This window comes from Camelina sativa, chromosome 16, assembly GCF_000633955.1.
Source record: "Camelina sativa cultivar DH55 chromosome 16, Cs, whole genome shotgun sequence".
NCBI classification, from domain to species: domain Eukaryota; kingdom Viridiplantae; phylum Streptophyta; class Magnoliopsida; order Brassicales; family Brassicaceae; genus Camelina; species Camelina sativa.
Window position 1 is genome coordinate 467,642 of NC_025700.1, and position 27,658 is coordinate 495,299.

Consider the following 27,658-nt stretch of genomic DNA (forward strand, 5'->3'; position numbering starts at 1 on the left):
GTTTTGCTCTCATCAATCCTGTTTTCAACTTTTCATTCATCTATATTTGATTAAAAAATGATGATGATGAATAAATAATATCCTATGTTAAACTTTAAATATGTTGAATAAAATAGGCTTTATGTGTCTAAACGTGAATATGTTCTTCTTAATTTATTCAAAATCTTCAATAGAAGTTCATGTGAAAGACTTTTTTTCTCTCTCGCTCGCCTAAACCTAATAGCCGTCGCCGCTCAAGTTTTTTTCAGATCTGAGACCAGAGTGCGGTGGCTCCTCTAGCACCGGCTCTGGTCTCCCTGCTTTGTTTTTTCTCGTTTCTTTTTAGTTTTTGTATTAAGTTCTGGGAAGTTTTTTGGCCTTCATTTGGGGTTTCTATCTAGTTGATTCGATATGTGATTTTGGGTGTCTTGCGGAAGCGGTCGAGTGTCTCTCATCTGTTTGGTTTGTGGCTCGTGCGAGGAAGATGGTGCCGGATCTAAGATCGACGGGGCTTTAGTCTACAGACTTCACCCTGCCTGTGTCTTTTCGCTCACCTTTAATTGCCATGATTTATCTTTTAGTCTCCCTCTTGGTTCGTCTCCTTTCTAAGAAGAGGCTCTTGTTGTGTGAAGTTTATGCTTGGTTCTATGCTTTAGATCTTTCTGCTCTTAGGTGGAAGTTGCTGGTGATGATAACTTCTGTAGATGAGTGTCGTTCTTGTTCTTGTATCAAGGCTCATCGAGGTTGTTTTGTCTTGCTCCTTGTCTTCGCGTTTCCGAATCTGGAGGATGTCGGATTGCGTTTATGGCTTCTAACTAGGCGCACCCTTGACGCATCAGTCGTCTCCGCCCCATCTGGAAATGCTTGAGGTTCTGAATTGAGCATTTACTTCTCAGATTATGAAGTCATGGTTCTTGGTTCCGAGAGATCACCTCTCACTGTGATAGGAGGAGGCATTTGTGATCGATGTGGTGGCCGTGGGCAACATTGGTACATCTCATTCGCAGGAACTTCAGAAGAAAAGATCGATTTGTTCGTTTAGAACTAGTGTTTATCTTTTGGGTTTTATTGTTTATGCCTCTAGTTCTTAGTTGTTTGGTTTCGATCTCTTTCGTTTTGGCTTTTAATCTTTCTGTTGTGTAGTTTTAGTTGACTCCGGGGACTTATCCTTTGTCCGCCGGCCTAGCTTTCCTTGTTTGGACTTAGACTCTGGGAATATATCGTTTTTCCGCCAGCAAAGTTGTATTTCTCGGTGTAACATTCCAAGTATTATCAATATAACATTAGATGACAAAAAAAAAATTTATTCAAAATAAAATAGAAAGAAAAGACAATAGAGCAGACGAGAATCTATGTGCGTTTTCCATGAGTACATACGCATATATCCAAGAATATGGCGTTTGCCCTCAATGACATAAGTATTGATTTTATTCGTGATTAGGGTCACGCATGATGACATACCATTCTTACAAGATTGCATTGAAAAAAAACTTTAAAGTTCAAGTAATGTATTTTGACTTATCTGGGTTGTGTTAATTAGTCAAAATTAGCTAGGTTAAGAGAGTATCGTACGGACTGTGTCTTTGCCCAGATAAGGGAATGAGTCTATTGCGAGTTTCTTTACTCATGGTGCTAATCACTAACCGTGACACACCAAACATTACTGGAGCAGCTCCATGACGTTTTCCGTTTCTCTCCACATCCAAATTTGGTAGATGGGAGCTTTAAAAAACAAAAACAGACCTGTTTCTTTAATCTAGATAAAATTTTCATCAAATTATATATACACTTATTGATGATATATCATATAACCATCAAAATCATTATTATATTTTGTTAGGTTTAGACTTTTAGTGCTATTTGTTATTCAATTGTCAGAATTCATAACACAAAGAAAAAGAAAAGGAAAACACCAAAAGAACGAAACAAACGTCACATGGTCGGATGGATCATGGATAGAAATTATATTAAAAAAAAACAAGGAGAGATTTCTCCACTAAGTATAGTAGTACAAAATAATTTGTTCAGAAAGTGACATCCATTTTTCAACTCCCCGAATCAATGATTCGTTCGTGTCCACCCAAATTTATAACTGATCCCTTCTTCACACGTGTCCCTGCAAATACAGTATTCAGTGAATCTTTTATATCATGAAAAATACTAATTTAGCTACTCACTCTGAGTCACTTGTAGTCTAGTACGACTACTCTTGTCTTCTTTCTCCACTCGGCTGCCTTGTAGTTGTAACTTGTAAGTATTTTCCAACGGTTATAATTGTTTAATATATACTTGTAAGTATCATTGCATCATCGTAATAATAAATTCAGAGATAATTTTGTTGTTCGTGGAAGTTTATTGTGCGAGAGACGATGCGGTGGCTTTCGTCTTCTTGGGTCTCCGATCTCTCATGTTCTTCATCAGCAGTCATAGAGCCATCTTCATCTCTTCCAGCTCTAATCCAATGGCTAAGATTCATCTTCCTCTCTCCTTGTCCTCAGCGACTTCTCTCCTCCACCGTCGATCTTCTCTTCCTCCTCATCCTTGTCTTCTTCGCTATCCAAAAACTCTTCTCTTCTTCTTCTTCAAGAACCAACGGTGAGGCGGCTGACATCACAAAGCCTCTACTCGGAAGAAGAACACGAACCAGAACAACGGGGCTGTTGTTCAAAACGACAATCTTAGTAACAATACTCCTGTCGTTTTGCTCTGTCGTGCTCTGCGTCTTGGCTTTCACCTCTGTTTCTTCTCGGTCCAACGTCGACGCCCTCTTTTGGTTAACTCACGCCGTTACTAACGTCGTCATCGCCGTTTTGGTTCTCCACCAAAAAAGATTCGCATCTTCCACTCATCCGTTATCGTTACGAATCTACTGGGTTTGCAACTTCGTCGTCACAGCCCTCTTCGCCGTCTCCGGTATTCTCCATCTAATCTCCGACGACTCCGCCGCCGCGACTCTAAGAGCAGACGACGTCGCTTCGTTCATCTCCTTCCCTTTAACCGCCGTTCTTCTTCTCGTCTCCATCAAAGGATCCACCGGACTAGTAGTAACCACCAGCGTCACGGTCCCGGCGAAACGAAACGACGTCGTTTTAAATAAATCCGAGAACGTTTCACTGTTCGCATCAGCATCGTTCGTATCGAAAACGTTCTGGTTATGGATGAACCCTTTACTTAGCAAAGGCTACAAATCTCCGTTAAACCTCGACCAAGTCCCGACTCTTTCACCGGAGCACAGGGCAGAGAAGCTCGCGACTCTCTTCGAATCGAAATGGCCCAAACCTCAAGAGAACTCGAGAAACCCCGTCCGTACGACTCTCATCCGATGTTTCTGGAAGGAGATCGCATTCACGGCGGTTCTAGCCATCATCCGTCTCTGTGTCATCTACGTCGGTCCCGTTCTCATCCAAAGCTTCGTCGATTTCACTTCCGGCAAAGGATCGTCGCCGTCGCAGGGTTACTACCTCGTCCTCATCCTCCTGGTCGCTAAATTCGTCGAGGTCTTGTCGACTCATCAGTTCAATTTCAATTCTCAGAAGCTAGGGATGCTTATAAGATCCACTCTCATTACAGCTCTTTACAAGAAAGGGTTGAAGCTAACCGGCTCGGCTCGTCAGAACCACGGCGTTGGTCAAATCGTGAACTACATGGCCGTTGATGCACAGCAGCTCTCTGATATGATGCTTCAGCTCCACGCAATTTGGCTCATGCCTTTGCAAGTAACTGTGGCTATTGTGCTTCTCTACGGTACTCTTGGACCTTCTGTCGTGACTACTATCATCGGTCTAACCGGTATTTTCATGTTCATTCTCTTGGGGACGAAACGAAACAATAGGTTTCAGTTTAGCCTGATGATGAACCGTGACTCACGGATGAAAGCAACTAATGAGATGCTTAATTACATGAGAGTGATCAAGTTTCAAGCTTGGGAAGACCATTTCAACGAGAGGATTCTCAAGTATAGAGACATGGAGTTTGGTTGGCTATCCAAGTTTCTTTACTCCATCGCTGGGAACATCATTGTGCTATGGAGCACGCCGGTGTTGATCTCAGCGCTCACTTTCGCAACCGCGGTTTTCTTGGGTGTCAAGCTTGATGCAGGCACCGTTTTCACCACGACAACGATTTTCAAGATTCTTCAAGAACCGATCAGGACGTTTCCGCAGTCTATGATCTCTCTTTCTCAGGCTATGATCTCTCTAGGAAGACTTGACGCTTACATGATGAGCCGAGAGCTGTCGGAAGAGACTGTGGAAAGGAGCCAAGGGTGTGACGGGAATGTCGCTGTGAAGATCAAAGATGGGAGCTTTAGTTGGGATGATGAAGACGATGTGCCTGCAATTGAAAACATAAACTTTGAGGTTAAGAAAGGAGAACTCGCTGCGATTGTAGGGACAGTTGGATCAGGGAAGTCGTCACTGTTAGCTTCGGTTCTCGGCGAAATGCACAAACTTTCAGGCAAGGTTCGAGTTTGTGGGACAACGGCTTATGTAGCACAAACTTCGTGGATTCAGAACGGAACGGTTCAAGACAATATATTGTTTGGTCTTCCCATGGAGAGAGGCAAGTACAATGAAGTTCTCAAGGTTTGTTGTTTAGAAAAAGATATGCAGATTATGGAGTTTGGAGACCAGACTGAGATCGGGGAACGCGGAATTAACCTTAGTGGAGGTCAGAAGCAGAGGATACAACTTGCACGAGCGGTTTATCAGGAATCAGATGTGTATTTACTCGATGATGTCTTTAGCGCCGTGGATGCTCATACTGGTTCAGACATATTCAAGGTGTGAACACTTAATCATCTATCAGTTTTAAGTTCATCAAAATAAAATTATAAAGCATAAAACTTAATCTTCTTTCTTTCTTTGTGATTATGTGTCTGCAGAAATGTGTAAGGGGAGCCTTAAAAGGAAAGACAATCTTGCTAGTAACTCATCAAGTAGACTTCCTTCACAACGTTGATCGCATCTTGGTACAATTCCAAGGAACAAAAAATGTAAACTTATTTGAGTTCAGGATTTTAGGAATTTGGTAATGAATGGTTCCATATTACAGGTTATGCGAGATGGAATGATCGTGCAGTCAGGAAGATACGACGAACTAGTGAGCTCCGGGTTAGATTTTGGGGAACTGGTAGCTGCGCACGAGACATCAATGGAGCTAGTTGAAGCTGGCTCAGCATCGTCCACTGCAGCAAATGTGCCAGTGGCATCACCAAGAACACAGAGAACTATTTCAATAGAATCTCCCCGTTTACCACCAACACCAAAATCTCCAAGTATACATAGAACTACTTCAATGGAGTCTCCAAGAATACTAAGAACTACTTCAATAGAGTCTCCTCGTTTGGGCGAGCTAAACGATGAAAGCATCAAGTCGTTTCTCGGATCTAACATCCCAGAAGATGGATCAAGACTGATCAAAGACGAAGAAAGAGAAGTCGGACAAGTGAGCTTTCAAGTTTACAAACTTTACTCAACCGAAGCTTATGGCTGGTGGGGAATAATACTTGTTCTAGTCTTCTCTGTAGCTTGGCAAGGCTCTTTAATGGCTAGTGATTATTGGCTTGCCTATGAAACATCAGCCAAAAACGAGGTTTCCTTCGACGCTACAGTCTTCATCCGCGTCTATGTAATTATAGCTGCTGTTTCCATTGTTCTTGTATGCATCCGTGCATTTTACGTCACTCACTTAGGCCTCAAGACTGCTCAGATCTTCTTCAAACAGATTCTCAACAGTCTCGTGCACGCACCAATGTCTTTCTTCGACACCACGCCATCGGGAAGAATCCTCAGTCGGGTTAGATAACTTTCTCCATTTAAAATATAGAAAACCAGAAAGATTTCAATTTAAAGACATATTAGTCTCTCATTATAATGTTTATTGCAGGCATCAACTGATCAGACCAATGTGGATATCTTCATCCCGTTCATGATAGGATTAGTAGCCACAATGTATACTACTCTGCTCAGTATCTTCATAGTAACCTGTCAATACGCTTGGCCAACTGTTTTCTTCATAATTCCGCTTGGATGGCTTAACATTTGGTACCGGGTAAGTGTGGAAAAGAGATGTTTCTGTTCTGATGCTAGTAGCTCTTTGATGTTATCTGTACAAAAACAATCTGATTGATTTTTGGATCCAACAGGGGTATTACCTTGCATCATCTAGGGAACTAACTCGTCTTGACTCAATCACCAAGGCCCCAGTAATCCACCATTTCTCAGAGAGCATAGCTGGGGTGATGACGATCCGATCTTTCAAGAAACAGCAAATGTTTAGGCAAGAGAATGTGAAGCGAGTCAACGACAATCTCAGGATGGACTTCCACAACAATGGTTCAAACGAATGGCTCGGATTTCGACTAGAGCTTATTGGGAGCTGGGTACTCTGCATCTCTGCTCTGTTCATGGTCTTATTACCAAGCAGCATTATCAAACCAGAGAATGTTGGGCTATCACTTTCTTACGGACTATCGCTGAACGGTGTTCTGTTTTGGGCGATATATCTAAGCTGTTTCATAGAGAACAAGATGGTTTCTGTTGAAAGAATCAAACAGTTCACTGATATTCCCACGGAAGCGAAATGGGAGATCAAAGAGAGCCGTCCACCTCCAAGTTGGCCGTACAAAGGTAACATTCGTCTCGAAGATGTAAAGGTGCGGTATAGACCAAACACGCCTCTTGTGCTCAAGGGACTTACAATGGACATTAAAGGAGGAGAGAAGATTGGTGTGGTTGGAAGAACAGGAAGTGGTAAATCGACTTTGATTCAGGTCTTGTTTAGACTTGTGGAACCATCTGGTGGCAAGATAATCATCGACGAGATTGATATCTGCACTTTAGGACTTCATGATCTAAGGTCAAGATTTGGTATCATTCCTCAAGAACCTGTTCTCTTCGAAGGAACTGTAAGGAGTAACATTGATCCAACTGAGAAATACTCTGATGAAGAAATCTGGAAGGTTGGTTAGCGATTTAAAAAGTTTAAACCTTTTTTTTTTCGATTCTTGATCCAACGGTTTATAAAATTTGCTCTGTTTTTTTATTTTACAGAGTCTCGAGCGATGCCAACTTAAGGATGTTGTTTCTTCCAAGCTCGAGAAGCTCGATTCTCTTGGTGAGTTAAAAAGTGATTTGTAATGAAACAGTTGACAGATTTTGTGTGGAGATGATGATTGATAACATTGGAGAATACTTGTACTACTGTCACAGTGGCGGATAACGGGGAGAACTGGAGTGTAGGGCAAAGACAGTTACTTTGTTTAGGAAGAGTAATGCTGAAACGAAGCCGGATTCTGTTTTTGGATGAAGCAACTGCATCCGTTGATTCGCAGACTGACGCTATGATCCAAAAGATCATAAGGGAGGATTTCGCGGCTTGTACCATTATCAGCATTGCTCATAGGATTCCAACGGTGATGGACTGCGATCGCGTTCTTGTCATAGACGCAGGTAAGAAAACAAAAACGGAACACCCAAACCCAAGTTGTTTAGTTTACTTTGTGGTGGATTGTTAATAATGGAGTTGTTGTTAACGGGTGTAGGAAAAGCGAAAGAGTACGATAGCCCAGTTCGTTTGCTTGAGAGACAGTCTTTGTTTGCTGCATTGGTCCAAGAGTATGCTCTCCGGTCCGCCGGAATATGAGATCAACCTTTACTTTCTTTTTTTCTTCTTTTCGTTTCTTTTTGGTCAACTTAGTTGACTCAACTAATCTAGTAATTATGAATATGAATATGAAAACTAGTAAACGTTCTCTTTATGTAGATTTATTAAAATTCCAATAATCACAAGTTCCCTCCTTTGGCAATGCGCTGTCTAACTTTTTATGGGCGATACTCTTTTTTGTTACAAGTCTTTCAAAACTCCCTGATTGGTACTTACGAGTTGATTCAGTCAGTATCTTTGACGCCGAGAAAAGTTCTATAAGAAAATACAATAGAAGAGAGCTTGGGGACTCTTTTTATTGTGGTCGCAGAGATTCCGTAGGGAATATTCCGACGAAATAACATGATGTTAACAAGATTCATTTGAGTTTACTTTTTTTTTTTTTTTCCATTTCTTCAGCACATTATCTAGTTTTGGATTAGATCAAAAATATCCAATCCTTTATAAATTTACCTTTTTGGGTTTTCTCTATCAATAGATTTCATTAAATCCAACATACAAAAGTTACTCTTTAGTCTTTCCTTTTTCCCCACGGCTTGTTCGTTTGTTAGGTTCACGAATTTAAACTTTGGATCATTGCGTCTCCATAACCGTGTGGTGTGCTTTTTAGTTAGCGTTCAATTTGGAACTAACGAAATAATGTAAATAAACTGTAACCAAAACCGTATGTATGAAAAATATTAAGTATTTTATTGGCTTGTTCTGCATTTTTTTTTCTCTCATGGTATTGGTATCGCTTTGCCTTTCTGTTTGCTTAAAGCGGGTAACGTTTATTATTGATATATATATTCATTTTATAAATTGTTGACCAGAAAAAAAAATATGTTGCCTTACTTATTTATTCTTACAATTAAAAAATAAAATAAAAATAAAGGCAATAAAGTTAAAGTTGAAAATTTTAAATAAAGCAAATTGAAAAAGGGAGATGAATGAGCTGGCCACGACTTGTAGCGAAGTGTAACTTCACTGGCTGTTACATCATTTATTTACGACTTTCACACGGTTCGGTTGATTGTAAAATATCAGAGCTCCTTAAAAGTTGTACGTTTGTAAAATATCACACGGCTCTGACTAGTAACACGAGTTATCAAAATTGAGTTGCAGTAAGTATTAAAATTCGATGTAGCTTGCAGTAAAAATTAAATTACATGATATAAACGGCAGTTTGATGTAGTAAATTTGCAGTAAAAAATAAATTAAACATTTTTTTTAAATGATTGATTGGTAACATTTTTGATGTATCAGATGCGGTATCTATTAAAAATAAAAATAAAAAAATTATTAAGAACAATAATATTTTTCAAATAGAATAATTTAAAATAGATAAATAAACATTTAATCTTACTAGTAAAATAGATAAATAAAATGATCCTATGTAAAAAAAATGAAAAACATTTGAGACATAGAAAATAAAAAGAGAGAAACTAATGACTATGCATTCCATAGCATATTTGCTATCTCATCTCGTACGTTATTCATATATTGGCCATCATTTGTTCCCTCTTCTTCCTCAAGTCGATTAAGCTCGCCTTCTGCAAATCGTCGTCCACGACTATCTCGAGCAGTGACATTTTCGTCTTCAAAATCAGCATCTGGAATTCTATGAAGCCTAATAAAATTGTNATGAAGAACCATAGTAGCATGCACAATTTTGTTCTGAGTCTTGACATCATAACGAGGCAAATTGTCAAGAATCGTCCATTTTTTTTCCAAACTCCGAATGTTCGTTCTGTCACAGAACGAAGTGATGCATGCCACCTATTATATAATTCTTTTTTGTTCCTCGGAGCACCTGCATCAAACTCTGAAAGATGATATCCGATGTTTTCTCTGCTGCTTCCTCTATATGGAGCTAGAAATCCCCGCTTGTTCGCATATCCAGAATCGACGAGATAATACTTACCTATAGGAGGTCTCGGGAATAAAGGATCTCCATCTATTGCATACTGCAACACCAATGAATCATGTGTGGATCCAGCTGCGCCTAGCNCGCGCCAAGCCATGCATACTTGAAGATCATGTTTAAATCGCATATGGCCATTATGTTTAGACTTTTCTGTCCATTTCTATCAAAATACTCGAATGCATCACTACCTCTAACCATTACTTTGACATGTGTTCCATCAAGTGCTCCAAAAAATCCACTAAAGAAAGGCCCATATCTTGAATCTTCTTGTAACTTACGAGGATAGTGCTGGAGTGATGTTGTTGTTGGAGTTTTTAAATACTCACATGCAAGTCTCTCTACAGCGTCCAGTACCTCATGGAACTTTCGATAAGCAGTCTCTTGGGAACGACCAAAAGTCATTCCAACAAAGCGTTGAGATGCATTTTGACCGCATGTAACCAAAAATATTGCCACCATATCATCAATACTGATATTATCGGTACTCTGTAAGTTGTAACGTTTCTCCAGCGTTGTGCACAGGTTCTTGAATGCTTCCGGATGCATCCTTAACATGTTCATACAATATACCGGCTTGTTACGAATCTGCCTTTCAAGGTTTTGCCAACCTAATCCTCGTTCTTCCGCCATTGGTTGTTTAGAAAAATAAAAATTGTAATACTCCATCAAAGGTTGCATTATCATATCCATATACTCATCATATTCTAGATTGTACAACTCTAGCAACTCGTCTGTAAGATTTTCTAAAACCCGAGAATACAACTCGTTTAATCGTATGACCTATAAATAGATGAGAATAAATAAAAAAAACTAGGATTAGAACTTAATTATTTTATTGATCATAAACCATGTAACATAAAGAACAATAGAACTAATTTATTAGCATTGAACCCAAAAAAAAAAAAAACTTAACCTAAAATGCATTAGAAAAAGGGATAGGAATATTATTAAAAGATTTTTAATCTTCTAGATTAAAAGTCTTCGTCTGACTCGATTCTCCATCACAACCCGTTTTCTTGGTTCCACCTTCATACCCTATCTCTTTGAATAATGACATGATCCATGTAAATAAAACCAGTGTTCTGATCATAGTGTATTCCAGTGAAATTTCTCAGCCTCTTATAAGCATTCCACTTATTTCTCAAAGCATCGTATTTGCTCTTGAAAGAATCCCACAGAAGATTTATCTTAGTTTGTTCCAAAAACTTTTCACAAATCCGCACTCGGCCGATTTCTTTCGGTAGCTTCTGCTTGTATCTAATTCTAGCCAATTCAACATCAAGAAGCTCCAAGAATATTCTGATATACTCATCATCCCATACAATTTGTTTCTATAATACACATTAAAAGATTAAATACTAAACATCCAACGTTTTTAAACTGCGTATGTGACATATTCATTACCTTACGGCGGGTACTTCCACTCCCACCAACATCCTCGCCACGAGCTGCACCACCTTCATTAGACATCTTCATCAAAACAAATAAAATATATTAGTAATATGAACTAATATTTTTAAAGATATATATAAACTCGATGGATAAAAAGAGTAGAAGAAAGAAAACCATACTACTGTTTCTTCAAAGTGTGCTTATTTGACAATAAGCTTTAGGCATCTATATATACAACTTAAAATTTCCGCGTACGTTTCAACGACGAATCATAGTAGGAACAACGTTTTTCGTTTGAAAGAGTTTGATGAAAACTAGAAAATTTTAGAAAAATCTTTGACCAAAGTTGTTTACGGGTGCTTAGCATCAAAAAAGAAACAAATAACAAATACTTTTTAAAAAAATAATCGTTTGAATCATTTAAAAAACTGATAACTCAACTCTTAACACATGAGAATTTCCATAATGTTGAATAATCTTTTGAGTTAACAATTTTACAAAGGATATACCTCAAACTTGTACATCAACCATAACACATGATTATTCAAACTCAACTTCAAAAATATTAGTTTTGTTAGTAATTGGTAATATTTTTGAATAAAATTTGAGTTAAGTCCATAATTCAAGTTAAGTGAATGGTAACACATGTTACCAGTCATATCCATTATCAAGTTGATGTATTTAGAGCATCTCGACTGGTGATTTGCATATGGTTGCTTTTAACTAAAATATTAAAAAATATTAAAAGTACATAACTAAAAAGAGAGAAATTAAAGCAACGTTGCTTGTATAAGCATTTTAGGAACTGAGAGAGAACGATACTCTCTTATTTCTCTCTTCTGAATGGTTAAATCTTCTTTTATTAATAAAATATTAAATATTTAATTTTAAGAAATTTAAATGAGTTGCTTATGAGTGAAAATGGTCTTAGAAGACCTTTAATCAGCCTGACACCCTAAACACTATTCCAACACCTTTTTGTGCGCTTTGTAGTACTTTAAACATTGTGAAATACTGATAAGTAATAACTCTTAATCGTTTTTTTTAATGAAACAATTCTTACTTTTTTCTGAATTATCCATTTTTTCGGTCTAACTCCTTTTCAGATGTTTCCTTTATTTTTTCTCTTTGTCATGACTATTAAGAAACCTGTCAGCTTTAATACAAATTTTGGTGGATAATCCTGTCAATAGTATTTCTTTTAATAAAAAGCTGATAATCTGTATTGCATATATTGATATTCGAACTGAAATTTTAGCTACTTTATCTGATAAACTAAAAATATATAATATATAGTTTCTGTAGGAAAAAAAAAAAGATTGTAGTGTGCTGAAAAAATAAAGAAGAAAAAAAAGTAGAAGATGAGTAATTTTCATCAGACGTATAAAAAGTATGATATTTTCATGTTATCCCGCACGCGCACGGCACATGGGGTTGCATTAGCCTTTTTGAGTTTTTTCTCTCTCAAGTTGTAGAATGTTTTGACCAATGGCCGACCTTATCCTTTTTATTATATCGTATTTACTTTTGACTGACCAACCAAATAAAATAAAAAATACTCAACGTGGAAACAAGTCTAATTACACACCCTTTTCCACCCTAAACCAACGATATATATAAATTTTGCAATCCATGCGTTGTATTATAACTGAATATCACAACCGAAACAAGGTGAATTAGTAAGTTCTCTTTTTTTTTTTTTTTTTTTCTGTCTGTCCTCGTTTTCAATTTATATATTGTCTAAAAGAAAAATATAAGTTACTGGTACGATAGTCAAAATGTTTATGCGTCACTTAGATCCATCCAGTCTTGGTTTGATGTACTAGTTTGCTGTTTAACCGTTGATTGATCAGCAAGGAACGCCAATGACGCCCAAAAAAATCAAACGACATATATCCACTCTCTCTCTCTATTTATAATGTTTTGTCTCCGACTATTGCCACATCGTCAAGAAAAATGAGGATTTTATGTTCTCCATCCTTTATATTTGGCGTTGCCGGATCTTGCCGCAACTACACCGAAAAGAACACACCCATGCATGTAATATTTATGTTACATATTAAGAAGCATGTGAGTGTTCGTGACTTGTGCAATCGAGTCCATCCCACTATACGCATATACGTGAAATTCCAGCCTATGTATAGTTTTGTTATATGCATGCTACTTTGTCTACCAAATGGACCACCGGTAAAGTAAGGTTAAATTGGAATATTCGTAGTGGCATGGAGGCGTCTAATCATTTTGAACCGCTAATGGCCTACGAAGTTCTTAGAAAGATCTTAGATATTTAATAGTACAATTCTCCAGAAAGAACTATTGAGTTATAAAAAAATAAATAATAGTTGTAATAGTGTTGAAAATGAAGGAAAGTGGAAATACGAATGCGAAAAAAAAAGAAAAGAAAGAAGAGTTCCAATGTTATTTAAAGGAGAAACAAGACCCAAAAAATAAAAAAGGGTGAAGGCATCAAAGGTCGTTGGCAAGGAAGGGCCATTTGAAAATCCTCTTCACGACAAAAAATTTAGTAGGTTTCTGATGTGTAAAACGGTCTTAAAGACATGTTTTGAAAGAGACTCCCCCCAAACAAAGCTATAGTGTTGACGGAAATTAAACAAAAACAAAATTAAAAATAATTATTAGAGAGAAACAAAAGAAGAAGAGCGAAATAAAGCAAAAGATTTATTATATCTATTGAAAAAAATAAAAAAGGAAGAAAGAAATAAAAGAGCCGGCAGATTGGGACAGTCTTTCTCTTAGCATTTAAGCAAAACTAAAACTACTTTAAGACTTGAGTCCCCATGACTCATGGAGATCCAAAAGCTAATTCGTTACTAGATTTTATGGTTCGTTTCTGTTTATTTAGTTATGGCTTTTTTTAGTTTCGTTTCATTTGGTTTGGACCATATGCATTTTTCACTTATTACTAAGTGTGTTTATATTGCTATCTATCTACTATATCTTTTTCTTATATATATATATATAGATTTTCAACATATGGTATTGCTGAATGTAAACTAGAATGATACATCAAAATATATATATAAGATATATAGAAAGTCTGATACGCCTAAAATAAAAATAAAAATGACAAACCTGTAAGTTGAACAGTATTAAAATTAAAATTCTCAAAAAGAAAAAAAAAAAGGATTTGGTGAGCAAGATGTTAAAAATCATAAAGCAAACTACGGTCAAAGACTTGCTGAAAGTATGTCTCCACGATATTTTATGAAGAACTCACATCTAACAACTAACAAGTGGGTTCAAAGCTCAAGTAGCTATTACACGAATATATATATGTTCTGCGAAAACCAAAAAAAATAAAAGTCGCAATTCGTAAAAGCCTTTATCTTTTTCTCTTTTTTTTCCACTTTTTAAGTTTTATTATCTTTTTTTCTTCTTCATATTAGCAATATATACATAACTCGTATATACATATAACGTTAACTTACTTGAGTCGAAATCAACAAGAAATCCCAAACCAAAACAAACATATACATAATAGAAAAAGGAGATTACAATAAAAATAAAATAAAATAATAATAATAAAGAGGGCCCAATAATTCACATGAATATGAGTTTTGGTCGTCTATAAATAAAGAAGATTCAAACCCACAGAAGCATCAGCACATTGGAAACTTCTCACTCGCTCTTCTTCTTCTTCGTTTCACCCACTCACTTCCATCTTTCATTCTCTCTCTCTGACTCTCTCTCTCTCTCTCCCTAAAACAATGGGTGGTAACGTGTTTGACAGTAGCAAGACAATATGGGCAAACATGAACCATGGATCGTCACGTTACGCTCTTAACGGCAAAATCATGCTTGCTTCAGTCATCATCCTCTTCGTCGCCGTCATTTTAATCCTCTGTTTTCACAGCTACGCCAGATGGTTATTCCGCCGTCAAAACCGCCGTATTCGCCGCCGTATCAGTGCTCACCTCCGATCACTCTCCGCTGCTCGAGACCCCACCCAATCCTCCGCGTCCCTCTCTCCTCTCGATCCCACGGTGCTTGAGAAGATCCCGGTATTCGTCTACTCCGTCAAAACCCATGAATCTCCACTGGAGGAGTGCTCTGTTTGCTTGTCGGAGTTCGAAGAAGACGACGAAGGACGTGTCCTTCCCAAATGCGGCCACGTGTTCCATGTTGATTGTATCGACACGTGGTTCCGGTCGAGATCTAGCTGTCCCCTTTGCAGAGCTCCGGTTCAACCTGTACAACCGGTTACCGAATCCGAACCGGTTCCTGCCTTGTTTCCATCGGTTAAGCCAATTGAGGATACCGAAGCCGGGAGTTCGTCATCCTCGGACGAATCCGAGTCATCGACGCCGTCTTCATCCTCCGGTTCGCCGGTGAGATTTCCGACGGAAGCTTGTGAGAGAGCACCGCCGATTGATTTAGTCGGTATAATTGTGGAGATTCCGAGGGAATTTGAAGATTCTAATTCGGGTTTACCCGGAGATAACGGGTCGAATAATAACCGGGCTTCATTGAAAAGGCTATGGAGTATTTGATTACTTCCTCTGTTCTTGCAACATTGGACAGTGATTGAATCCGACCCGGTTCTTGGGGGGAAACGGGTGGGCATGATATTCGAGCTGGTAATTCGGACTCGGTGGGCGGGCAAAATCGTATTAGTGGCATGGAAGACGACACATGGCGTTTTGGAAATCCACGTGGCGATCACTGAGACGTTTGCTTTTACAGAGAGACGGCGTTTGGAAAAACAGAACAAAAGCGAACGGAAGTGATGTATAAAGTAACGGAGCCGTTTGATCAATGTATATACTGGACGGTGTCGTTTAAGAGTAGGGAGAAGCAATCGCTAAGCGAATTACCCTCCCAGACCAAAACTATTCTCTTTGTTTTTTCTCCTCCTCTTAAAATGGTTGATTTGGAGACATGTAACTAAAATAAGTGAAGTGTAATCTCAACGGTTTAAGGACGTCATGTGATCGAGATATTATCTTGTTTCTGTAATTACAAGTTTAAATCTCATTCATTAATTATTATTTTTAACCTTATGTTGGCCCTCTAATGTTTTTGTACAGATTTGTACTAAAAGATTAATAATCCATCTATTGTTTTTTAGTCAAAATGTTGTTTCAATCGTACAATGTCGGCCGTGTATAGTTGTGTTATGAGAAAATGGATACACAATGCAAATCATTCAATAATAATTTACTTGTAATAGAATAGTGGTTAATTACAATACAAAAGCAACTTTCCGAAATTAATTAATTGATAGTTATATATATGCAATATGTGGTATTAGGTAGGATGGAGTTTTGACTCTTGTATTGACACGTACACAAAACTGACGTGGACTCAAAGACTCGAAAAGGGGTGGACCATCCGACCGACTCGCGTGCGGTGTGCATGGGTTAAGAAAGAAAGTGGAATCTGATTCATTTCTTAGTTTCTTTTTCCTCTTAATAAACAAATTATAACGACGAGGCAGCTTTCAGTTTCAAAAGCTATTTTTTCGTGCACATGTCTCCGATTTTCATATTGATTTGTGGGGTCAAATTACCAATTACTTATTCCTTATACATGCATGTATAATGCATTGATATAACATATATGTCGACCAAAAATGTTTGATAGATGATATTTGACTCTCAATTCAACCCACACTCTTGTTAAAAGGGGGAAAAAGGGGTCGACATCCGTTACATTTAATAGACATAAGTCGAACGATTACCTAATTTCAGGTGTGAAGTCCAAAAATGCGGATTGAGTTCGGTACATAACGCATGGATTAATGATTATGACACAAATCCAAATTTATAAATTTAAATGTAGATTTTAATCGTTTATTAATCGATAAAAGTAGCCGTTACTAGTAATTGCTATCACTATAGGGCTAGTAATTTTTTTTTTTTTTTTTTTTACTAGCCTATAGGGCTAGTAATGCCGTTGTCCGTTGGTGTTATCTGGTGCCCACGACACAGCATCGCGATAAACACATATTTGAAGAGGACAAAATCAACATGTTGACACTAGACTGCAAGATCCTGCTGCACGATGTATACTAGTATTTGACAAGGCGCATAATATACGAATTTTAATTCTGTCACGTACGTAGTATACAAATGCGAGACTTTTTTTTTTATAATTAAGTGCGAGACTTGGTCGCACGACTAAAATAATGCTGCTGATTCTGTAGAGAATGTGAAAGCTTAATTCTCATTGATCAAACGTGTGTCCTATATATAGTACAAGAGATTGTGATATACTCAAATCTATACAAGAGTATCACATATATCATTTAGTATTATCCTATATTAATATGTCCCCTCAAGATGGACGCCGAGAAGAGAGTCCAATCTTGGAAATAAGCTGAAGGAAGCGCGTTCGAGGAAGCGGTTTGATCAAGGCATCAACAAGCTGATCAGCCGAGAAGATGTGAGAGACACGAAGAGCTTTGCCTGGACTTGTTCTCTGACGAAATGATAGTCAAGAGCCAGATGTATCATCCGGGAGTGGAAAACCGGATTGGCCGCCAAGTAAGTAGCTCCAATATTATCACAAAACAGAACCGGAACAGCAGGAGATTGCAAACCAAGCTCAGTCATTAGATAGGTGAGCCACCTAACTTCAGACGCTGCATTTGCAAGAGCCATATACTCTGCTTCATTAGAGGACCGAGAGACACCGGTCTGTTTCTTCGAGGACCAGGTTGCTTGCCAAGATAGACAATGTACGCACCAGTAGAGGTGTAATCATCACGGTTGCCTCCCCAATCTGCATCAGAGTACGCATGAAGAGAGAGAGAGAGAGGAGTCGAGGCTGAGAAAAAAATGCCTTTGTGAGGAGAACCAGCCAAATAACGAAGGACACGCTTCACAGCAACCCAATGCACATCAGTTGGCTTATGCATAAACTAAGAAAGTCGGTTTACCGCAAAGGCGATATCAGGACGAGTGAGACCCAGATACTGCAGACTCCCAACAGTAGCACAATACTCAGTCGGATCAGAGAGAACAGTCCCGATAGCTAGCGTGAGAATATCCGAAGAGGACATAGGTGTGGCAACCGGTTTAGCATGAAACATCTTTGCTTTACGAAGTATATCAGTGATGAACTTTGTTTGAGTAAGGAGCAGACCAGCAGGAGTATGAGTAGCTTCCATCCCAAGAAAATAGGAGAGATTCCCAAGTTGCTTGAGAGAGAACTTGGCAGCGAACAGAGTGGTAATGCGAGTGATTTCAGCCAGAGACAAACCCGTGATTATGATATCATCCACGTAAACAAGAATGTAGACATAAGCAATGCGTGTGCGAAGGATGAAGAGAGATGCGTCAGCAACGGAGTTCATAAAGCCAAGACCGAGAAGACAATCCTTCAGTTCGGTTCGGTTCGGTTATTTCGGTTCGGTTTAAAATCCCAGGGCTAGAATTTATTCTGACCGTAGGGGCGAAGCCAAGGGTAGCAGAGGCAGCCAAAGATGCGGAGTTTGGCATAATTTGGTGTAGACTGAAACATGAGCTGGTACGGTGATGTGTTCGACAGGTTTGGAGTTGTGAGACGGTTGATCAAGTACACGGCTGTGGCAAACGAGTACATCCAGTATGATGTCGGGATGCCGACATGGGAGAGAAGAGCAAGTCCGGTTTCGACGATGTGACGATGACGATGCTCAACAATGCCATTGTGTTCAGGAGTGTGTTGAGGTGTCGTTAGATGTGTGATGCCATTTGTGCCAAGGGAGTGTTTGAGAGCAATGTACTCTCCTCCATTGTCAGAGTAGAGGGTGGTGATAGCAGTCTTGAAGCGGTTTTCAACCAGAGATTTGAAGAGAGGAAACACTTGAGCGACTTGTGACTTTGTTTTCAATGGATATAGCCAGGAGTACCGGGTGAAGTGATCAACAAAAAGAACATAGTATTTGTAACATCAACATAAGTAACTGGTGATGTCTAGACATCAGAGAAAATAATATCAAGAGGTGCTTTTGAGACAAGAGTTGAGGGGGAGAAATGCAATTTGTGAATTTTATTACTAGAACAAGAGTTGCAAATAAGAGAAGAAGACAATGCGTTTGAAAGTGGTAAAGAAAAACTAGAAATCATATGGCGAAGAGTATGAGAATGTGGGTGTCCTAAGCGAGAGTGCCAATCCGCAAGAGAGGATTTGGAGCATAAAAAAGCAGAGATGGGTGGAGTGTGTTTCAGAGGCCATTCGTACACTCCCTCATTGGCCTTGCCGCTGAGTAAAGTTGTCCCCGTTTTGAGATCCTTCACCTGAAAATCAAAAGGACAAAATTGAACCAAAACATTGTTAGCTTTGCAAAGTTTGTTCATTGATATAAGATTCTTGTGTATTGATGGAACACATAGAGCATTATTAAGATAGAGGGAACGAGAGGTGGAAGGGAGAATGGTGGAACCAGTGTGTGTGATCGGGAGAGCAACTCCATTGCCAACCGTTACACTCACACCGCCAGTGTAAGGAGAGTGTAGAGATAAACTGGAGAGATCACTAGCAATGTGGTGTGAAGCACCACTGTGCAGAAGCTACGGATACAAGTCATGAGAGGTTGCAGTCGTATGGTGTGCCTGACTAGACCATTGTGGAGACGGAAGCGGGAGATGCGAAGCAGACGCAGGCCAAGGTAGAAGACCATGATAGGGAGATGCCTGATGAGGTGAGTATTGTTGGTGAGGAGAGGTGGAGATACTCTGCTGATATTGCGGTTATCGTTTGGCACCATGACCCTGCACTCCACAAATCTGACACTTCCTAAGGTAGGGACGAGGTGGACGGAATCCTCCACGAGAGGGTGAGTAGCCACCATGAGAGTTGGAGTGGCCTCCACGATTACCAGAAAAGGAGCCACGTCCTTGCTAAGAACGGAACTGAGCATTATTTGCCGTGACACGAGCAGAGTTGGGGATGACTTCTTCACTATGCAGAGTGTTTTCACGATTGAAAAGCTTTTCATGGAGCTCATCAATGGAGATTGGGACATCACGACCATTGAACATCTCCACAATTGCTCTGTAGTCATCACCAAGACCACCGGTGATAACATCAAGCAGGTCTTCATGTTCCATGGCCGCACCTAGAAGCGCAAGTTGATCAGTTTTGTCAACGATGATTCGCATGTACTCATTAATAGACTTGTTGTCCTTGGTGAGATGCTTGATTTCTTGTTTGAGTTGTTTGATATGACCACTGGATGGTTTACCATAGGTACGATGAAAAATCTCCCATACTTCACGAGACGTGGTTGCTCTTGCAACAATTGGTTGAATCGCAAGAGATAGTGAACCAAGAAGAGAACTATACAACATCTTGTCTTGGCGTTGCCAGGCGGCAAACTCAGGACCGTTAGAAGGTTTGACTGTTTCTTCAGGGATATAGGAATCATCAACGATGAACCAGTGAAGTTCATCCGCCTCAAGGAGAGTACGAACCTGCAACCTCCAGGTAATGAAGTTCGTCGGGGTTAATTTGGTGATGTTTGACATATTGAGAGAGATCAGCGTGGATTTAGGACTGCAGGGGTTAAAGATCGAGGCTGATTCAGCAGATCCAGAAGAAGCTTCTTTTGCCATGAGATCAGAGAACAAAAAACAGAGGAGAAAAGGAAAACAGAGGAAGTAGAACAAAGAGAAAACGAAGAGAAAAAAGTTTTTAAGATCAGATTTGCTCTGATACCATGTAAGAAATGTGAAAACTTAATTTTCATTGATCAAACGTGTATCCTATATATAGTACAAGAGATTATGATATACTCAAATCTATAGAAGAGTATCACAAATATCATTTCGTATTATCACAAATATCATTTGGTATTATCCTATACTAATAGATTCATGGCGCTCTTGTAATTCATACTCCATGTATATTTAGTTAAAATAATGCTGCTGATTCATATTGTGCAATCCATCAATGGTTAATGACTATAGCAATAAACTCGTTAACTAGACAAATCGTTGTTTATGTTTTCAGTAGACACGTGTTGTACGTAATGGCCATAAATTATAAAGTACTTTTACCATATAACTTTAATCATCCCGGAAGAATACTAATATTGTTATTATGCAGTCGCATAATCAGACAATAAAATTCCCCACATAATTTAATATATAATTATATAAAATAAAAGCATAACCAAAATGATAGATTGCATTTGGGAATGCTGCGAAGCAAATGAAATCGGAAGGTTCGGAACAAACAAACAAATGAACATTTTCAAGGGAAAAAAAAACTCAAAACAAAAAAAATATTGATTTAAGTGACCTCATATAATTAATGCATCATGAGCATGCAAGATGATCATCACGATCAATATTTGGGAGTGGCGGGAGCAGCCTTAGGACCGGTGTAGTAGAAAGGTCCGACGCTAAAGAGCTTCAAGTTTTTGTTGGAGTAGAAACGGTATCCGTACAACGACAAGGGAACTCCTGTGAGACCCTTGTTGACATTTGTCGGGTTATTGCAAGACTCGATGGGAGATGTGTAAAGCTTGACACGGCAGTAAGCTAGATCCTTGATGTCGGTCAACGACACGTGGAAGTAACCCTTAGAGTTAGTGGGATTGCTGTAGATCACAACCTCGTTCTTGTTTTTCCCATATGATGCTGGGTCGGGGCACACAATTTTTACCTTTGCTCCTACATGAATATAAATTAAAAGTTAGTATATGATTAGAGATTTTGTTGTTAATAGTAAATATTTAATCTGGAACGCTTAAGTATGTATTTTTTTATACCTAGAATAGGGTAGGTTTCGTAGCCGTTTTTGCATAGGATGATGCCATCAACCGCCTTAAGAATCTCTGGGAAGTATGGTTTGGCTGGTGCAGTGTAGGTTGGTTTAGGCACATATGGAGGGGGAGGAGATGAATAGCTTGGAGACTTTTTGTAGACCGGAGCTGAAGGAGTAGGCTTGTAAACCGGTGGAGTGTAAACTGGAGGTGGGATAGTTGGCTTAGTGTAAACCGGTGGGGAGAGTGTCGGCTTGTAAACCGGTGGAGTGTAAACTGGAGGTGGGATAGTTGGCTTAGTGTAAACCGGTGGGGAGAGTGTCGGCTTGTAAACCGGTGGAGTGTAAACTGGAGGTGGGATAGTTGGCTTAGTGTAAACCGGTGGGGAGAGAGTAGGCTTGTAAACCGGTGGAGTGTAGACCGGGGGTGGGATAGTTGGCTTAGTGTAAACCGGTGGGGAGAGAGTAGGCTTGTAAACCGGTGGATTATAGACCGGAGGTGGGATAGTTGGTTTGGTGTAAACTGGAGGTGAGAGAGTAGGCTTGTAAACCGGTGGAGTGTAGACCGGGGGTGGGATAGTTGGCTTAGTGTAAACCGGAGGTGAAAGCGTAGGCTTGTAAACCGGTGGAGTGTAAACCGGGGGTGGGATAGTTGGCTTAGTGTAGACTGGAGGAGGAAGGGTAGGCTTGTAAACCGGTGGAGTGTAAACCGGAGGTGGAAGGGTGGGTTTGTGTTCCGGTGACTTGTAAACAGGAGGAGATGAGGGAGAGTAGTAATCAGCAGTGGCAATGGTAACCAAGGAGAGGATGAGGCAAATGGAAAAGGAGGCGCGTGTGATCGCCATTGCGGAGCGTTTAGCTTGTCTTTTGCCTTAAGCTAGCTCCTTTTTTTGTGTGTTCTTTGTATATGAATTGGGATGAGTTAAACGACTTCATCAAATGGGGATTTATAAGAAAATGTTAAGAGTGATAACAATTTAAATAAATAATATATAAATGTTATCTTCGAATGTGACTAAATTAGTGATAATCATGTTTGGGATTCTCATAGTGTAATGCACGATCAAAAAACATGTTGGCCATTTACATCTTACAACCATGCACAAGCACAACACACACACGCCGACCAAAGGATCGGAGAACTGAAAAAGACGTTTAACTTTGTTTTTGTTCTAAGCATATCAAAACGTATCTGCCGTTCTACTAAATCAACATTTAAATATAAATATTTAGACAGATGATCATTGACATTTTTGTGACATCTGAACCTAAACCCTTTAATTTTGATTTAAAAAGAAAAAGTCAAATATGCAAAAAAAGAGAAAGATTAGACTTTGGTCTTGCAATTCGAAAGTAATCCAACAAAAAGGGCCAAATTGAACCTAAAAGCCCAAATTGAGAAGCCCAAAACATTCGAAAACTGGAAACCCTAATTTATGAAAAGAAAGAAACTAGTATATATATTTGTCGACGCCTCAGTTTCAAACTCAAGCCGTAGCAGCGGCCACTGACTGACTAATATATAGATCGGAGATTTGTTATTTTTATATCAAATTTCTCTCCAGTCTTTTAGGGTTCTGCTTCTTTGTCTTCAGTCGTATGCTTAGAGGAATTATTACGGCTCATAGGTAGTTTGATTTATGGTTTTTTTGAAAAAGGGCCTTTCTTAATCCCAGCTAAGTTGAATAACGTACTTATCTGATTCATGTGAGGCCTAAACCAAAGTTGCAAGTTTCGCTGATAATACCTTCTTCTTTTTTTATATCCCAGAAGGTGTTTTATTAGTAACTCTGCTTACAATTTTTTTTTTATTCCCGACCATTCAATCTCAATTTTAATTCAATGGTACGAAACTGTTTTGTTCTCTGTTTTTGTGTGATCGTATTATGCAGTTTATGGGTCTGATTTTGTGATCGGTATGCATGTTGATTTTGTAGTCAAAATTTTTTGATGCACTTGGAACAATACCACCATAAATTTAGACGCAATGAATATTTTTAACGAAATAGTCAAAACCATACCAGTATTTTTAACACATGTTGATGGCGTTTCAAGAATTGAGAAGTTTTGAATTTGTTTCTCAAGGAAGAAGCTATACGAATTTTATGCCTGTAAAAAATAGGGGTGGGCATATGGGTAACCTGGTCGGTTCGGGTATTACCCATTCGGGTTCGGGTATTACCCATTCGGGTTTGGGTATTACCCATTCGGGTTTGGGTAATTGGGTAATGGAAAATAGAACTCATTGGATATATTTTACTATTTGGGTTCGGTTTGGTTTGAGTATGACCGGGTTCGGGTCGGTTTGGGTTATAATTTCAAAAACCCAGAAAAAACGGGTTTTATTCGGTTCGGGTAATGGATACCCGAAACCAATCAAAACCCAACCCGAAAAACCGAACCTAACCTGAAATACAAGAAAAAACCTGCACTTTACCATCAAAATACATAAAAATCTAACAAAACATACAATGTATCTCCAAATTTATCATCCAAAGACTTAAAGAGATTAAAAAAAAGTGATAACCAATCGAAATTAGTATTACACAAATCCAACAAAAACTGAAGTTATTCAAAATGAAAATACAAGTCTGACGTGAAAAGTTAAACCTAGAAGTAAAGTAAAACATAGAAACTGCAAGTTGTCTAGAAGTGAAACATGAATGATGTCTTTGATTTGATATTTCCTGAAACAAAATGAAACGAATGTAATAACAAGATAACAAGAATGTGAATAATGACAAATGCAAAGACTATAAACTTAAACTAACCTTTCTGACTATTATAAAGATCATTTTTTGTGACTCATTCTCAAGATTAGCTGTCCAAATGTTTGAATCCAGGTTCATATTCTTTTTAAAAAAATGAAAACTGTAAGATTAAGAAGTAAAAGTAATAAAGAACAACCATTTTACAATCAAAATCAGATTCAAACTTGTAAAATCAAAAGTTCATAAAAAAATAAAACTTACCTCTCATAAATTCATCATCATACTCAACTTTCAAAAGCAAATGTTGTACTGTAGAGACTCCTTTTTCATTGATATGAATTTCAGCTTTTAGCCATTGCTCAGTGCAGATCAACACTTCAACCATCTGGTGTGTTAAACAACTCCTATAAATATCTAAAATTCTACCACTAGTGCTAAAAGCAGATTCTGAGGCTACCGACAACACTTGCATTGCAAGTATATCCTTAGCTATTAGTGATAGAACAAGGTACTTCCCACTATTGACCTTCCACCAAGATAACAAGTCGTATTCTGCACCTTTAGGAATACTTGGTTTCTCCACTTTATCTTTCAAGTATATTTCCAACTCATTAGAGGAACTGTGACTTCCTGTTTCCATCACAATCTCATCATATGCGTTTTTCATATCAAAAATACCTGCTTTCTTACAAAAATCAGGTGCAACTTAGTCTTGGGACTATGACTGAGAAGATAATCCTTGTGCCTGAGAAGATGACACACCACCAGTTTTGTTTAATAAGTTGTTTCTACTGTACTCATCATACAAATCCTTCAAAATATTACTCAAATCATCTGAAAGATGAGTAGACTCCACACTGCCTTTCCCATACAATGCATCAAAACAGAGCTCAGCAAATTTAGTTTTCTTTCTAGGATCAAAAACACTTGCTACTATCACAAGCCTATTCATTTCAACATGTTCTCCAAATGGATCCCAATACTTTCCCAACTTACTTAACATAGATAAAGCTTTCTTTTTCAAACCGTCTTCAGAATCTGTACTAAAGGTTAAGTCATTCAAGCTCTTGGTAACAGACACTATCTCATTATAGAGTTTATGAGAGGCAACAGAATTTGAAGTTGAAAGAACCAATGTGGATTTATAAAATATGACAAGAGTAGAAACCAACCTTTCAACTTCAACCCAATCACTTGGCGTAGGTGGTCCAATCCTTTTACTTCCATCCACCTTTTCCAAAAAGTAATCATTATACACTTTATCTTCAGCTTCCATCCTCTCAAATGCCAATTTAAACTTCATCGCTTGATCTAACATGAGATATGTCGAGTTCCATCTCGTTTTCACATCCAAAGGTACACTTTCCCTTTTAATCTTCATTGTCTCAAGACGCAAATCAAATGATTTTAGTCTGTTTGTTGTAGCTCTCACATATTGAATTCCATTGCGAATAGCAGCCACACTGTTGTCTACTTCTTGCAAACCTTCTCTAACAATCAAATTCAATATGTTAGTAGCACACCTTAAATGCATATATTCACCTTTCAATATCAATGCATCATCTCCAATCTGCTTCATTGCTTTCTTAAATTTAGTCATAGCAGAACTATTTGCTGTAGCATTATCCACTGTGATGCAGAACACTCTCTGTATATCCCACTCAGCTAGACACTCAAGAAGAACCTTACAGATTGTCTCACCCTTATGATCATCAACACTCTTGAATCCTATGACCATCTTCTTTAACTTCCACATAGCATCAACAAAATGAGCAGTTATTACCATATAACTGGCTCCAGTAGTGGTTGAAACCCATATGTCTGTAGTCAATGATAACCTCTGCCTATTATGCCCAAGAATCTTCTTCATAGCTGCTTTCTTACTAACATAAAGCTCCATAATATCTCTTGATGCTGTTCTCCTAGAAAGAGGTTTATACAACTGAGCCTTGGAACAAAAATGTCTCCAACCTAAGCACTCTATGAAAGACAAGGGTAACTCTGCGAGTATCAACATCTCATTAGTAGCTTCTCTAATTATTGCTTCTGAAACCTTACTCACTCTAAGACTACCACTAGCACTATCAGGAGTGAAAACAGTTTGAGAAGAATTATTAGCATTCTGCCATGCCTTGTATTCTTTGCAGAACAATTCCAAATATTTCTTCAAAGAAGAAGTGCCATTGCTAGAAGCACAACCCAAGTCTCTCCCTCAATAATGGCATTTGCATTTCTCTGGTTTTTTTTTCCAGCTTGGTGAAGTGGTCCCAGACCCAAGATCTTGTCTTCGCCTTCTTAGCAGAACTAATACCTTCTGCATCATTACTAACTTGCTCTTTTCTCTTCCCTTTATTTTCAGAAGTAGGAGTCTGACAATTAACATCCGATCCATCTAATTCAACATTATCATCTGGAGGATTTGGATCATCATTAGAAGCCATCTGCATTTTACAAATATAAACAAACCAATAATCAATCTCTAGAACCTAATAATCGATAGATTAACAAAACTGTTAAAGAAAAAACAACACAACAAGATGAAAAAATAAAAAATAAAAAAATACACGACAACAACATAAGAAGTCAACAACAAGTGGACATAAAACTTTGCCACATCTTTGCCACATCCAATCTTCCGATGCAGGAAACTTCTTTGTCTTCAAAATATATGTATAAACTATGTAGACAATATATTTTTATATAAAAAAAACAACACAACAACACAACCAATGCAACCGTGAACTGCTTGCCACCATTCATCTCTCACAGACTCACACAATGAGTTTTATTTCATATTTACGTATATATACTGAAGAAGTCTATTTTTTTCATGACTTGTGTTTAACAACAGAGAAGTAAAAAACCAAAGTATCTGCATCATTAAACTAAACCAAACAACCAAATATTGTATATGAAAAGTTTTGTGAAAAGAAAAAAGAACAAGTCTACAACAAGACTTTAACAATCTAACTTAAAAACAAAAGAATTTAATTTAGATTTAGTTTCTATGATGTTTCGATTCTGTCTCACAGAGATTCAATTTCTATTCTATTTTCACAAAAATAAGAAATACAAAATTGATAACTTAACTGTAGAAAGAAGACAAACCTCTGAATGATTTCGCGACAAAGCTGACGGTGGTGAGTTTATCTCTTTTGACGGCGACGACAAGGTCTCTGACAAGTTAACATCAAGGGTTTCCAGGTTTGTTTTTGGGATTTATATGAAGATTTAAAAAGGATTGAAGCGAAAATTGAAACTGGAGAGATTTTAGGAAATTGAATCATCGACA

General features: G+C 38.3%; 5 protein-coding genes across 5 annotated transcripts; 2 read left to right on the forward strand and 3 right to left on the reverse strand.

The window, feature by feature from the left end:
- LOC104749052 (ABC transporter C family member 14) lies at nucleotides 2,156-7,786 on the forward strand. Its single transcript, XM_010470626.1, has 9 exons — nucleotides 2,156-2,229; nucleotides 2,331-4,760; nucleotides 4,862-4,948; nucleotides 5,032-5,775; nucleotides 5,866-6,030; nucleotides 6,125-6,940; nucleotides 7,032-7,095; nucleotides 7,191-7,430; nucleotides 7,523-7,786. The coding sequence occupies exons 2-9, from the start codon at nucleotides 2,349-2,351 to the stop codon at nucleotides 7,621-7,623; spliced, it is 4,629 nt and encodes a 1,542-aa protein (XP_010468928.1). The 5' UTR covers nucleotides 2,156-2,229; nucleotides 2,331-2,348; the 3' UTR covers nucleotides 7,624-7,786.
- LOC104749053 (RING-H2 finger protein ATL5) lies at nucleotides 14,507-15,963 on the forward strand. The gene has a single exon (XM_010470627.2). It carries the CDS (start codon nucleotides 14,671-14,673, stop codon nucleotides 15,451-15,453), a length of 783 nt encoding a protein of 260 aa, XP_010468929.1. The 5' UTR covers nucleotides 14,507-14,670; the 3' UTR covers nucleotides 15,454-15,963.
- Nucleotides 17,517-18,260, reverse strand: LOC109129419 (uncharacterized mitochondrial protein AtMg00810-like). The gene is made up of 2 exons (XM_019237644.1): nucleotides 17,844-18,260; nucleotides 17,517-17,783 (listed from the first exon to the last, which is right to left on the reverse strand). The coding sequence occupies exons 1-2, from the start codon at nucleotides 18,258-18,260 to the stop codon at nucleotides 17,517-17,519; spliced, it is 684 nt and encodes a 227-aa protein (XP_019093189.1).
- Nucleotides 19,789-20,502, reverse strand: LOC104753175. The gene has a single exon (XM_010475463.1). It carries the CDS (start codon nucleotides 20,500-20,502, stop codon nucleotides 19,789-19,791), a length of 714 nt encoding a protein of 237 aa, XP_010473765.1.
- On the reverse strand, nucleotides 20,930-22,621 carry LOC104749054 (proline-rich protein 3-like). Its single transcript, XM_010470628.2, has 2 exons — nucleotides 21,663-22,621; nucleotides 20,930-21,564 (listed from the first exon to the last, which is right to left on the reverse strand). Exons 1-2 carry the CDS (start codon nucleotides 22,498-22,500, stop codon nucleotides 21,236-21,238), a joined length of 1,167 nt encoding a protein of 388 aa, XP_010468930.1. The 5' UTR covers nucleotides 22,501-22,621; the 3' UTR covers nucleotides 20,930-21,235.